Here is a 15,333-nt window from a genome sequence, read left to right on the forward strand (position 1 = left end):
CACACACACACACAGAGGTTTCAGAACCCCCCTCACCCTTCTGCAGACTGCAAATGTACATCCAAATAGGCTGAGAGCAAATGGAACAAATAAAGATGATAGGTGGCGTTCACCCCTAAAAAAACAAAGTACACCCCTACAACCCCTCCCCCCCCCTTCCGGCCCAAAATGCAGGGGTTCTAGTTTTTCAATAAAATCCTGCAATCAGCCTTCCAACCTACAGAGCAACAAAGTGGAATCTCACTCAAGCAAGCTCTGATCCTAGTAAATTCCAATATACGAGGCAGCGCCCATCTATCAACGGAAAATCATGTAGAGAAAACATAAAGACTAGTTCTTTCCTATTTGCAGAACAAAGAAAAATCACATCGCATGCATATATCTAACAGCTATTATAGCTCCGGTAATCCAACACAAACTGTGGCCAGAGATATTCAAGCTATGATATCGAGATTCCTGTTCTCTCCGCCAGATTTGTAAGGTCAATCACCTTCCTTGCTAATATTACTGTGAAAGAATACCTTTAGAGTCAGGGAACCAAGGTTTTAGCTGTTCTATAGCATGGGCCTTTCTATAGCATGGGCCTTCTCAGGAACAGCTATGTCATTCGATGAGACGACTCAAATTGTTGCCCGCTTCTTTTGTGATATCAATTTGCTCAGAAAGCATGAACAATGAGCTAGTCAAATCCAAAAATAAGACATAAATCTCTCTATTTACAGTAGCAACGGAATTACATATCTGGACAAAAGCTAAACCGGAAAGTGTGTCGTCAAAGGCAAAAAGCTCTAAGGTCCATTAGGGCTTTACGTGTAACACGCAAATAAAGTGTGGGCTTTACTGAAGATAAGCGCAATTGGAGGAATGAAACAAAAATGTACATGTCGTTCAAGGCTAATATTTATAAGCATGAATAACAAAGTATGAACAAAGAAATTGAAAAACGATAAAGTGAAATATCAATTGTTTAGTGCCAGCCTCTTTAGGATTATGCTCATGGGCAAGGAAAAGTATGCCTTAGAGCTTTGATGACGACACTAAAGCGTCCGCTAAGCGAGGCGAAATGTTCAACACGTTTTGAGCCTCACTTCGGGGCTTAAGTGGTGTTTTAAGCGCGCTTTTGGCGACACTAAACTTTCAAAAGCATATCTCTTCATCCTATCGAACCATGACAACTATAACCAATAAAATTTGCTATAGAGAACCGCGGGGAGGATCCCAGTGGATTTGAAGTTCTAACTAGCTCGAGGAGCAAAATGCCAAATGCTGCAACTTCTCACTTGAAGCAGTCTCTTGAAGCAGTGGGTCCAGTTCTCTTAATAAATACCAATTCTAATGAATTTTTCATACATATATATAAGGTTGGAGACCAAAGTTGCAAACTTAGTTCACCCATGTAGAGAGAACACAAGTACACAACACTTTCTCCTCGTATCGACTTTTTATGCACAACCCATCATTGAATAACTGGCAAAAATCCTAATATTTTTTAATGAAGGTGGTGTCCAGGCCAGTTTGCGTGCAAACTGGCTATTCCACTTGTGACCTACTACCTCCCACTAGCACAAGGTACCAAGTAACTATGCCCACCAACGCTTAAGCAGAGGAAAGAAATCACCTAGTGTTAAAATCCTAATAATTGCAAGGCAACAAATCGTATTCACCAAACCCTAGCAAAAAAGCCCTAATATTTCTAGACCCAAAAGCTAATCATAAACTACTTAATAACAGTAAATATCAGAAAAGGCAAACCCAAGATGGGCTAAATCTTACTTACAATATGAATGTCTTCAAACCCAGAAAGAGCGAGGGTTTTAAGCAGCTCACAACCAATACCACCAGCACCAACCATTAGCACTTTAGCACCCTAAAACACACAAAAAACACATAATATTGCACTCCACTTACAGGACCCATAAAGTGAATAGAAAAAAATAATAACCAAAACATCAACGATAACTCAAATTTTATGCTTACTTTAATTGCAGACAACTGTTCCTCAGAAGCCATTGAAAATAGAGAGAAATTCAAGTGATTTGTGAAAACAGTGTAATGAGTTGACTACATAAAACTTTTGAAATAGAAAAGAGAGAAGAGGGGAATGGGGTTCGTATTTGTGAGGAATCGGAAGCGAGAACAGTGGGGAGGAATCTTGACAGACAGACTTTTAGCGGAGGGGTTCGAGGAAAGGGCGCCAAAAGAGAAAAAATTATGTTAATTTGGGAGTGGAAGAACCTCTGGTTCGTGCTGGTCGATTGACTCAACCCTATAGCACTCGGCATAACCTATGTACTTTAATTTTATTTATTTTTTCTCAACTAATGGTATGAATTTGGTTCTACTTTCATTTTCACAAAAAGTTTTATATTATGTATTTGAACTACCTGTACATGTCTTATTATGGCTAATCTTTATAAATAATAAGGTATGTGTGTAACTATTGTAATTTTAGTTTGTTTACGTTGTTAGCAGATTTTTTGATTGACGATTTAAAGCTTATGACTTAAGTTTTATTTAAACTTTATAGTAAAATCGTACATTAAGGAGTTAAAGATTCTTTTTCCATTCTTTTCCATCGATAACTCTGAGACTAGAGATGTTCAAGTATCACTTATTAGATTATCCTTGTATAATGTGTTCAGTTGGTGTAGTTTTAGTTTTAATTATGTCATAAGTTTTGTTGATAAATGATATGAAGTGTAATATTTAGGTTAATTCAAGGCTTTCGGTGTGTCTTACATTATGGAAGTATTGATTGTTTTTTCAATCCTCCGATAACTCCAGGTTGTATGAATGTGTTTCCGTTTATGAAACAAGTTTTATCTCTCGTTCTATTTTGATTTGTGAAATGAAAAAAGCAATAAAATATTTCTTTTATTATGCAACTCTTAAATCGCTTATCATGTATATTTATAACCTAACTAAATATTTAGCTCTATTTTTCAATTGGCATTATTTAGATGTCCAACAATCATTAAAATTATAATTTTAGTGCGTTTTGTAATATGCATTAGTGATCGAAATTTCAAATTGTACAACTGAAAATAAAAAGGCAATATAAATCTATATGGACAAACGAAAATAATATTGTAATCCTATAATATTCTAAATTGGAATGAACTTGGCCGAATTTACAATTTAAGCGGTAAAGTGACCTAACTGTGCTTTTCGAACTGCATACAAATGGCGAAGGACTTTGTCAACACACACGTGCAACTAATTAAGTTAAAACCTTTGTAAATTTTTTTCTTGACAAATGCATGTTTTTAAGTAGAGTATTTGTCAATTTCTCTACACACGTTATAACATATTAATTATTTGTCATTATTATGTTAACACACGTGTTGTTAGTAGGGCAAATACTAGTTTAATTAATCTTTAATCGTGCATAAGATCACATATTTTGTAATCAACACTTGCATTCTTGCTATCCTTTTTTGGCTCGCAACCCATTTAAGACCATAATTTAATTGTACTTCAACAAATTTTGAGTTAAATTAGAAAAAGAATTTTTCAAAAGGAAGTTATAAAAGGGTTGATAAAAGTATCTTTTTGTACTTAACGTTATATACTTTAAAAAAAATTCAACTCAAATTTGCTCAAACCCATGCACCCGTTACCAAGTGCACGAGGCTTTAGACAAGGTTTGTCATGCATGTTGTATTTGATGGACTTTGTATAAAAGAATACTAATAAACAATCATATTCGTCAACCCGACATATTTATAGTCGCAATAAATAATTGGTCCCCTTAAATTTAAGAAAACACAAAACACACTTGAATAGAAGGCAAAAGTCAAAATTGATCATAAAAAAAAACTAATTTTTGCTTTTTATGTTAAATTACTTTTGGCATTCTCTTTAATCTGTTTTAGTATCATTATTTAATTGTAAGGATTTTCTTGTTGTTGGTTATTAACCAGTTTATTTTTCATGCGTGCTCGCGAGAGAGCTACATTTCATGAGGTGAGATAAGTAGCATTACAAAAACTAAATTTAGATATCAATAAGTTAGAATTTTGTATTTTACTTTATAACAAGGAGACCAAAATGAGAAATACGACAAAAAAGTAAAAAAAATCCAAAAATCTTATCATGAGTTGCATGTGTAATACTAATTCGCTATGGCTAAAGTATTACACTCGTTCAATAATTTAAAGCTTTATATCAAAATTATTTTCACACAGTGCACTTTTTCTTCATAATTCACCTTATCGTGACTTTAATAGTTTAATTGCAAGGCACTACGTTTGATAAACCTTTTAACTAAATTATTTATTCTATGCAATTTGAAGAAAAAAAAGGATCAAATTTCTAAAGTAAAAAATTGAAGCAAATTCATACTTGTATAAAATAAATTACTCCGAGTTGGCAACTACGATAGCTGCAATGTATAATTACTAGCCTGTTTTTGGTTCCCGGAAAATATATTGTAGTATATTTTAACGACTATATATGAATTTTGTATTTCATTTTAGTTTACTTATTTGGAGCTTCGTTTCAAATTATCTTATATTTATTTAGTTAGATTAATGATCATCTGTGTAGAAGTTTCATTATATAAAGGATTTACATATTTAGAATTATTAAAATAATATCATACATTCATAAAGAATTTGCATAGTAATAAGTGATTTATTTTGGATTACACGAAATATATGTGCATTTGAATCATACATAGTGGACGTTTGGATATAAGAATTGTGAAATTCCAAAAAAGTGATTCTTTTTTCTTCAAGTTGAGAATGGTATTTGGAAATTGGAGTTGTGTTTGGACATGAATACAATTTGGAGTTGTTTTTGAACTTTTGTGAATTATTTGGAGTAAAATTATAATCAAATTCCGAAATTCAACTTCAAGTTGGATTTGAAATTTCATGGTCAAACACTGTTTCCGAAAAAATAAAATAAAATTAAGGGAAAAGTGATTTTTTTGGCCAAACGAGCCCTTAACTTACCCTAAAGTGACGGACTTTACATATTAAGTTATCTTTGAATAACAGCTTGTTTGGATGGCTGTTACATATCGTATTGTTACTTTAAATACGATATTTGTTTTGATTATTACTTAAATTTTATTGTATCGTATCGTTAAATCCGTCGTTATATAAAGACGAAATGTGTCAATTTATGCAACGACCAATTTGGTGTGGTCGCTTTGTAACCTGTCATTTTCTCTCATCTCACCCTTCATTATAATTAAATAATTTTATTTATCATTTATCCTACCTTTTTATATAATAATTTTTTCCTATATCATAATCTTTCTTTAAAATTGTAAGTTTATTCATCATATTGCTTGTGCGTGATATCATAAAACGATGCAATCTGTTCAAACATTATATTCATCAAACGATACAATACAATTGTTTACCCTAAAAACTCGATAACAATTAAACTTATAGTGTAGTTTTAAGGATACGTGATTTTACCTAATACCAATTGATAACGTAAGATAAGTTATGGAAATTGACAAGAATGTAAAACAAACCAATGCTTAGACAGTGCCCTCAAGCTAATGAACCCTCGAGCTTAGTAGAGTCGGAACAGTTTTAAGAGCAGTAAGTTGATAAACAAGAGAAAGTAAATTGAAGAGAGAATTGTATATTGCTTTGGTCTGTGTCAATGTAACCTTTTACAAATGATAGGGACTCCTCTTTATATAGTAGAGGAATTCTAATTAAGGTATAACTCTAATTACAGAAGTAAATCCCATGACTGGCACAGATAACCGCCCTTGATTTGATCCGTTCCGAGATTTTCGCCGTGATCCTCGACCGGTTACAGATATCTCGCTTTTCCGTTATTGTGCTTCGTTCGAAGTCTATCACATGTGGCCTTGGTTGATATACCTCTCGATTTCGGCAGGCACTTCAATCTTTAGACTCGATGCCTCGTCTTCAAACTCGGGTCTGATTCATTACGAGGCTACCCCCCGATGCAACTCCCTTGTCTCGATCAAGTAGCAAAATCGGGTAGGCCCGATTTTGATCGTATACAGATAATCCCCTCGTTTCTTGGAATGTAATGAGGAGAAATGGAACGAGCCTTCAATTTTATACCTCGATCTATCATGACATCATCCTCGTGATGTAAGCGAGGGAAGCGTCTGAAGCGTCGTGTCGGTACAGTTCCCAAAACTATTAATGAATGTTAGTTGATGGTCGGCCCCCGGCATCTTTGAATCGTCACAACAAACATTATAAATAGGCCTTCATCATAGTTTTTTCAAACTTTACTTTCAAAACTTCCGTTAATCTTCAAAGTTCCTTCAAATTCTTCCAATTTCGCAAGTTCTTCAAATCATGTCGTTAATCTTTTCTCAAAACAACAAATCCCATCTCCTTCTTTCTCAGAATCCACATATAAAAATGGCAAAAATATCAAAAGCCGTTCCTCAAAAGGAGAAAGCTTCTTCATCGCGGTCGGCCGGTGATAAAACGCAGGTGGAGCCCCGCATCGAGGAATATGTTCCCGGGGTGCGATCTCACCTCCGATTTCAAAGTTGAGAAACCCTCGCCGGTCCCTGGCCGATGTGAGCCAGTGTCGAGATATATATATATGCTCGATAACCGTGGGAAACCTTAAGCAGGTGAAGAAAGATTGCCATTGGGAAGACAAAGAGGTGGTGATTCCGACCCCCGAGGAGGACATCACTACTCATGTGAAAGGGTTCTTAAGTGTCTACACTTACCCTTTCACGCGCGGGCCCCGTCGATCCCGTTATCATCGACTTCTACCTTCAATACCAAATAACCCTTGGCCAGATCCATCCTTCTTTCTGGCGTATTGTCATTTTGCTTCGAGTCTTCGTGATCAAGTTCGAAGGGATGACTTTTACCCTCGACCATCTCATTAGATTGTACAGCCCCCGTCTATATCGAGGCGGATTAATAAGGCTTCAGCGTCGGCCCACCAAGGTGCTGTTCTTGAGCATTGACGAGGACAAAGACCGAGGATGGATGCGCCGATTTGTCTGAGTGAGGACTTCTGACATAATCCCGGCCGAGAAGATGCCATTCCCTGAGGAATAGAGCATGAAGCGTAAGTACAAACCCACCAATAACTTTTGTTGATTGTTTTGTTTCCTTTACCTTTTCTCATCAACATTCTTTCTTATGATGCAGCGGTCTCTTAGGTGCTTGGTGCAATTCCGAACCTTGAGGGCTGGGTTCGGAAACCGGCATCGACCTCTTTATACGTCAAGCGCTCATGGTGCGATTTGGCAAAGGGCCGATGGGAGGCCAAAAATCATGGTAAGTTTCTTTTCATGTGTTTGACGCTCTTCTCTGAAATGTCTCCTTTTTATTTCTACTTGTTTCCTTTCATACAGGTATCAGGAAAATACTATCATGAGGCCTCCCCCGTCTGGGGAAGAGGAGGAGGCCCCGAAACCGGCCAAGAATAAGAAGAGGAAAAGGGTCTCGCCCTCCGATACTCCAAAGCCTAAGAAAAGCACAACTCGTAGGTTGAAGAAAGATACTGCCGCCCTGTCTGCGGATGTGGTTCAGAAACTACGAGATGAAGAAGAGGAAAAAGAAGATGCCGACTACGAGCTGGTGGCTCGAAAGAGGAGCAACGAGGACCCAAAGGCCGTTGAGCCGGTGATGGTCGAAGAAGTACAGCTTCGGACCGAAGGGATTCCGAAGGGTGGCCCGAGCAAATTCCCCGAGTCATCGGAGACCGAAGATGTCTCCCACCATGATGGGCAATCGGTGGACGTACCTGAAGGGGCCAGTTCTGAGGCCCTTCAAAACGAGGAGAACACCCCAAGTAACCCGCTTGGGGCAATAAATGTTGACAATTTGCCGCCCCTCCCCTCATTTTCTGAGGGGCAAATTCAGGAATCCCAGGCTATAGAGACCCCCGATGTGGGAACGGCCCACGAAGGGGAGGACCTTTTCCACGGTTGCTTCACGGGATTCGAATATGCTTCCGATCTGGGTGATGCGTCGAGTATCTTCGATGAGGCCCATTGACTCTTGAGTCAGGTAAGTCTTAGCTCCATTTTATCTATATTACTTTTGCCTTCGTTTCTTCCTGCCTGACTTTCCTTTCTTTCTTCATAGGCCTTGACGCTCCATCGGGAAGCGTTTCCTAAATCTCGGGCAGAGCTGAATCGGTGTGAGGCTGACCTTAAAAGGCTTATAGAGGAGAGGGATGCACTAAAACTTCTTATTAGGCAAAAAGAAGAGGAGATCAAGGACCTCCGAGCTGAATTGGCAGCAGCTCACAAAGGACAAACCAACATGATTGAGCAGGTAATGCAATTTTTTGGAAGATCGTTTTATTAATCCGAAGACGAAGACTAACACTTCATTCTTTCAGGTTCAGCAGAGGGCCGAAAAGATCGAGCAACTTCGTGAGGAGGCCAAGATGAAGGAGGTTGAGACTTTAGGGTGGAAGCAGAATATGGACTGCCTTGCCTCGGAGAAAGACACTGCTCGGGCCCAGCTATCTTCGGCCGAACGTCAACTCCAAAGCATGAAGGAGGAGAACTTGGCCTGACCTAAGAAAATTGAGGAGCTTGAGGTTCGGTTGGCCGTTGAACTCGCAAAGGCCACATCTGAGGTAGAAAAGGTAAAGGCCGATGCGAAGGCGGTCGTGGCCGTCTACCGAGCTGATGCTAAAGTCGCTCACGCTCGAGCAAAGGAAATTTCCGAGGCCACTCAGGTTCGATCATTCTGCATTGCTAAGCATGCTAAATGCTAGTCTCAGGGATAGACTCTCATGAGATTCATGCTCGTGGCTTTGATCTTATTGTCGATATCGAGAATGCGAAAGTGCTGGGGGCTGAAGCCAAAGCTTTTCTCTCTGATGATGATGGTTCCAGGAGATTGAGTGGATCCGAGAGTGGAGGGGATGAAGATGAGGCTCCCGAGGAAGATTAGGCACTTAGAATTTTTTCTTTTTTGGACTTTTTTCTAAGACCTAGAATGGTATTTGTAAATACTTTTGCATATATGAAAGATCCCTTTTTTTTCCGACTCGTCTCCAATTTCTGTTTTGTGAAAACTCTGTTTTGCTTTTCGCCTTATATACTTTATATCTTGTGAGTATTTTGACTCACTTCGTTGTCTTGTGAAAAATTTGGTTTGTGAATCCGAAACTTAAGCGATTTGATCGAAGTCAGACTAGTATAGTCTCTATAATCGAGTGAGTACTTGCTCGAACTCAGAGTAGAAAAACCCTTAGGTTTTGGTTGAGAGAGGGTGGATCCTCGAACCCAAAAGAATAATGGCCCTTAGGCTCTTTGAATTGGGCCGATATGGCCTCAAAAGAGTGGCTTCTTCCCCTTTCGGCTTAAAAAGTTTAATCATATAAGAATTTATTATGCCTTAGCACGAGGTAACTCTGTACCCTTCAGGATTCTCGAGAGTTAGAGTTATCGAAAAACTTTGTTATGCCTTAGCATAAGTTTGTTCGAGAGTTCGAACAATTTGGTACCCCTTAAGGTTTTTGAGGGTTGATGTTATTGAAACCCTTTATAATTTTGCCGAGGGTAGCCTTGTTTAACCGGTTTTATGAAAATATTTGAAGGCCTGTTTTATTACGGAATTCGGACGTCTCCGAACTGTGTTAGTTTGGCCGTAACCTTTAACTTGAGATTTGCCCTTTGGGCTTGTTTCTCAATAGTACTTCGAACTAGTCTCCAAGTGAGATGGCCGTGGCCTATAAAATCGAGAATTGCCTTTACAGGGTCTTATGGTCTCAAAGTTTAGTAATTCGAACATGTCGATTTTTGGACGGCAGCCCCCGAGTACGGGGTTGGCAGCTCGAGCTTTATTTGCGATCGGCGCATAGATCATAAGTAAAGTAGAAATTTCACTAAGGCATGGAACATCTGGTAAGGAAAAAATAATTCTTTCAATAGATCGTTCATGCGTACATGTTTTGTCATCGGGGCTCGAGTAATCTACAAGGACACGGTTCATTCAACTGTTTGGCCCTTTATAAACTTTTACCTATCGAGACTTATTGATACGAAGTATCTTCTTTGAGAACATAACATCCGAGGGTGACGCCCCCCGGTATTCGAGGTTGATTGTAAAGAAGCCTCGGATACTGTTGAATTGTCCCTAGGTAGCACAAATAATTTTTGCCTCGTTAAAAACCTCGCCGGAAAAAACCATTTGGGATGAAAACCGATCTAAGGGAAAAGGAGTGCAATACGTGCTTTAAAACCTAAGGTCTTCCTGTTGAAGGATTTCTCGACGTCTTCGATCGAACACCTTCAATAAGTTAGCATCAAACACAAATGAAAAGGGGGAAAGTCATACCTTAGGAATAATATAGTTTGAGGAGTGATATGATCCAATTATTTAGCAATTGTTCGCCGTCCATTGTGCCAAGTTTGTAAGATCCCTTTCCGATGACACCGAGGACCTGATATGGCCCTTCCCAATACGGCTCGAGTTTCCATTCGTTTGCGTCTCGAGTATTGAGATTGACTTTTCTCAGATCTAGGTCCCCGAATCGAAAGTGGCGAAGATTGGTTCTTCGGTTGTAGTATCTTTCGATGCGTTGCTTTTGTGCTGCCATTTTGACGAGGGCGGCTTCCCGTTTTTCATCTAGCAGTTCGAGGCTCTTGTTCATAGCCTCGTGATTCGACTCTTTCGTTGTGTATCGAAACATGACACTAGGTTCCCCGACCTCGACCGGGATCAGAGCTTCGGTGCCATATACTAAGGAGAACGGTGTTGCCCCTGTGCTAGATTTTGACGCTGGTCGATACGCCCAAAGAACTTCAAGTAAAATTTCTCTCTATTTTCCCTTAGCGTCATTCAATCTTTTCTTTAGATTCTGAATGATGGTCTTGTTTGTTGATTCGGCATGTCCATTCCCACTAAGATGATACGACGTCGACAATATCCTTTTTATTTTGTGATCCTCGAGGAACTTCGTTACTTTGCTGCCGATAAACTGTTTTCCATTGCCGCATACTATCTCGGCAGGTATCCAGAATCGGCATATGATTTGATCCCAGATGAAGTCTATAACCTCTTTTTCTTTGACTTTCTCGAAAGTCTGTGCTTCATCCCACTTAGAGAAGTAGTCAGTCATATAATAAAATGAATTTAGCTTTACTAGGGGCCGATGGCAGAGGACCGACGATGCCCATCCCCCATTTCACGAATGGCTACCGGGATAGGACCGAATGAAGTTGCTCTCCGGGTTGGTGGATCATCAGCGCATGTTTTGGCACTTGTCGCATTTTCGAACGAATTCCTTAGTGTCCTTTTCCATATCGATCCAATAGTATCCCGCTCTGATGACTTTGTGAACCAGTGATTTGGCGTCGGAATGGTTTCCGCAATGTCACGACCCCAGTTCACCCTCCATGAACATGTCGTGATGGCACCTAGTTCCTACAACTAGGTAAGCCTAACAGTGCGGAGTAACAAATTAACATTTGCGGAATAATTAATTAAAACTGAACATACGGAAATAACAACTGTATATAAGGCCACTCGGCCTATACAACTCAAAAATATGCGGAAGTCTACAACTAAATCCCAAAATCCGGAAACTCACGGGAAACACAGGCTAATAGAATGTAGTAATCTGCTCTACACCATAATGTCTAAAAAACATGAAAGGAAAGAAAGGAACTATCTGCTAAAGCCGGATAGAGTAGAGACTCCTGGTCTGCGGACGTAGCAGATATACCTCAAGTCTCACCTAGGACTCTCCACCACGAGGATGATACGCCTGGGAGGAAGTACCTGGATCTGCACATGAAAAACATGCACAGAAGAGGCATGAGTACACCACAGCGGTGCTTAGTAAGTGCCAAGCCTAACCTCGGTTGGGTAGTGACGAGGAAGGTCACGGCCCTACTGAGATAAAACATAATAAATAATGAGATAACGGAAGCAGTTTAAATAAAGTCTACAGCGAGAATCTAAACCAGGTAAATAAGGAAGAACAGTAATAGAAAGCAAAGGTAACAATACACGGAAAACTGCCCTCACAAGGAATGGTAGCCGGGGGATCTCTTGGTATCCCGAGGATCTCTTGGTATCCTCATCATCAACATTGGAGATCTCTTGGTATCCCGAGGATCTCTGGGTATCCTCAATAAGTAAGTCGGGGATCTCTTGGTATCCCGAGGATCTCTGGGTATCCTCAATAAGTAAGTCGGGGATCTCTTGGTATCCCAATATATATAGAAACACATGTGCCGGGGATCTCTTGGTATCCCGCACCCTCAGTCCAAAATATCTCAAGTACAGGGGATCTCCCGGGAAGCCGTCCCGTAGTCCCAAATTAAACACACAACAACAACAATTCCCATAATCTCAGAAAAATGCTAAAAATCAAGACAAGTAATAGTAAATTCTAGCCTAACATGCTTCACAGAGTACAAATAGTACAGCTAAACAAATAAGCAAGTAAGCCAGCTAAACATGCGTCTCTAAGCTAGCACAGGTATAAACTTACAGTCTAAAATGAACAAGTAAACAGGAAATCTCAATTTAAATACTTCAAGTAGAAACGGGTTTACAACAATTAGCTCAAGTACGCGCTCGTCACCTCACGTACGAGGCATTCAAATATTCAAAGATCATGTCCTAAGGGGAAAGGTCCCCCACACAAGGTTAGACAAGCCACTTACCTCGAACCGGCTCAATATCAACTAGAAACCACGCTCTTGCCACGAGTATCCGACTCCAAATGGCCCAAATCTATTCAATTCAATTACACATTGTAAATAACATCGCAAACACCTGGTTTTGCTATTAAATTCAAAGCTACGGCGTGAAATTAGGTGAAATGACCAAAATGCCCTTCAGGCCAACGCCTCGGAATCGAATAATTTTCACATTTTCAGAACCCTCGTACTCTCACGAGTCTAACCATATAAAAATCTCCCAAATCGGAGGTCAAATTCTCACTCAAAACCCAATAGTTTGGCCTAAGAAGTTTTAACCAAATTCTTCAAATTTTAATCCCAAATTCGAATTTTAATGATGGATTTAACAACAAAATGATGAAATATAACTAGAAGGGATTAAGAAAACGTTACCCAATGATCTTCACTTCAAAACTCACTCAAAATCGCCCTCTCCCTAGCTCTCAATTGATTTTTCCAACTTTTGAAACTCAACCCTCGAAATTCCCTTTTCTCAACAGGTATTTCCACTTCTGCGGACAAGGGACCGCTTCTGCGGTCCCGCTTCTGCGGAAACCAAGCCGCTTCTGCGGTTTTCACTTAATGGGCCAGGTTCCGCTTCTGCGGTACAAATCTCGCAGGTGCAAACTGCATCTGCGGTCAAACCTTCCGCACCTGCGGAAAAGCTGAGGAGTCCAAATTTCGCTTCTGCGATGACCAAAGCCGCTCTGCTTCTGCGGTTCCCAAGCCGCAGAAGCGAAAAGATACCAGAAGCAGCAGAAATGAACTAAGGGGAAGCACTTAATGGGGGATCGGGGCATAAATTCTTAAGACGACCGGCCGGGTCGTCACATCCTCCTACACTTAAACATTCGTTCGTCCTCGAACGAGCATAGAGAACATAGCTGAAGTAGTGAAAAGATGAGGGTAACTGCTGCGCACATCCTGCTCGGTCTCCCAAGTCGCCTCCTCGGCTGGCTGACCCCGCCACTGAACCTTCACTGAAGCTATGTTTTTTGACCTCAACTTCCTGATCTGCCTGTCCAGTATAGCCACTGGCTCCTCAACATAGGATAGATCCTTGTCCAACTGGACTGAACTGAAATCCAACACGTGCGACGGACCGTGATACCTCCGGAGCATCGAAACATGAAATACCGGATGAACTCCGGCCAAACTGGGAGGTAAGGCAAGCTCGTAAGAAACCTCCCCAACTCGCCTCAAAATCTCAAAAGGGCCAATAAATCTCGGACTCAACTTTCCTTTCTTCCCAAACCTCATAACGCCTTTCATAGGCGAGACCCGAAGCAGAACCCGCTCACCAACCATATATGAAACATCACGAACCTTCCTGTCCGCGTAACTCTTCTGTCTAGACTGGGCTGTACGGAGTCTATCCTGAATCGTCTTAACCTTCTCCAATGCATCCTGTACTAACTCTGTACCCAATAGCCTGGCCTCACCCGGCTCAAACCAACCCACCGGGGATCTACACCTCCTGCCATATAAAGCCTCATACGGTGCCATCTGAATGCTGGACTGATAACTATTGTTGTAAGCAAACTCCGCCAGTGGCAAGAAATGATCCCAAGACCCTCCAAACTAAATCACACACGCACGGAGCATATCCTCAAGAATTTGAATAGTGCGCTCGGACTGTCCGTCCGTCTGGGGGTGAAATGTTGTGCTCAACTCCACCTGAGTACCTAACTCCTGCTGCACGGCTCTCTAGAACCGCGATGTAAACTGAGTACCTCTGTCCGAAATGATAGAAACTGGAATACCATGNATTGGTCAGCCCAAATGACATGACAAGGAACTCGTAATGGCCATATCGAGTCCTGAAGGCAGTCTTCGGGATATCTGGATCCCGAATCTTCAACTGATGGTAACCCGAGCTCAAGTCAATCTTAGAAAACACCTGTGCACCCTGAAGCTGGTCAAACAGATCATCTATACGAGGCAAAGGATAACGGTTCTTCACTGTAACCTTGTTCAACTGGCGGTAGTCAATACACATGCGCATAGAACCATCCTTTTTTTTCACAAACAAAATAGGAGCACCCCACGGTGAAACACTGGGTCGAATAAAACCCTTACCAAGCAATTCCTGCAACTGATCCTTCAACTCCTTCAACTCAGGAGGAGCCATACGATACAGAGGAATGGAAATAGGCTGAGTGCCCGGCAACAGATCAATGCCAAAATCAATGTCTCTATCAGGCGGCATGCCCGGAAGATCAGCTGGAAATACATCGGGATAATCCCGTACCACTGGAACAGAATCAACAGAAGGGGTATCAACACTAACATCTCTCACATAAGCCAAATACGCGGCACACCCCTTCTCAACCATGCGCCGAGCTTTAAGAAAAGAGATGACTCTACTGGGAGTGTGATCTAAAGTACCACTCCACTCAACACGCGGGATACCTGGCATAGCCAGCGTCACGATCTTGGCATGACAATCAAGAATAGCAAAATGGGGCGACAACCAGTCCATGCCCAGAATAATGTCAAAATCCACCATACCGAGTAACAATAAATCTGCTCTGGTCTCAAAACCACGAATAGTAACCAAACATGACCGATAAACGCGGTCCACAACAAGAGAATCTCCCAAAGGAGTAGAAACATAAACGGGGGCACTCAAAGAATCCCGAGGCACACCCAAATGCAGAGCAAAGTAAGAAGACACATAAGAGTAAGTAGAGCCC

At 40.8% G+C, this 15,333-nt stretch overlaps 1 protein-coding gene across 1 annotated transcript in view; it reads right to left on the reverse strand.

Moving 5' to 3' along the window:
• The window catches only part of LOC109213923 (SUMO-activating enzyme subunit 2), a 9,705-nt gene extending 7,444 nt beyond the window's left edge, over positions 1–2,261 (reverse strand). Inside the window, exons 1-2 of the mRNA XM_019377791.1 lie at positions 1,978–2,261; positions 1,778–1,867 (exon numbers count right to left, since the gene is read on the reverse strand). Coding sequence (XP_019233336.1) covers positions 1,778–1,867; positions 1,978–2,010 — 123 coding nt within the window. The 5' untranslated portion in view covers positions 2,011–2,261. The remainder of the gene's footprint in view (positions 1–1,777; positions 1,868–1,977) is intronic.

The sequence above is a fragment of the Nicotiana attenuata genome, chromosome 1, assembly GCF_001879085.1.
Source record: "Nicotiana attenuata strain UT chromosome 1, NIATTr2, whole genome shotgun sequence".
NCBI lineage: Eukaryota > Viridiplantae > Streptophyta > Magnoliopsida > Solanales > Solanaceae > Nicotiana > Nicotiana attenuata.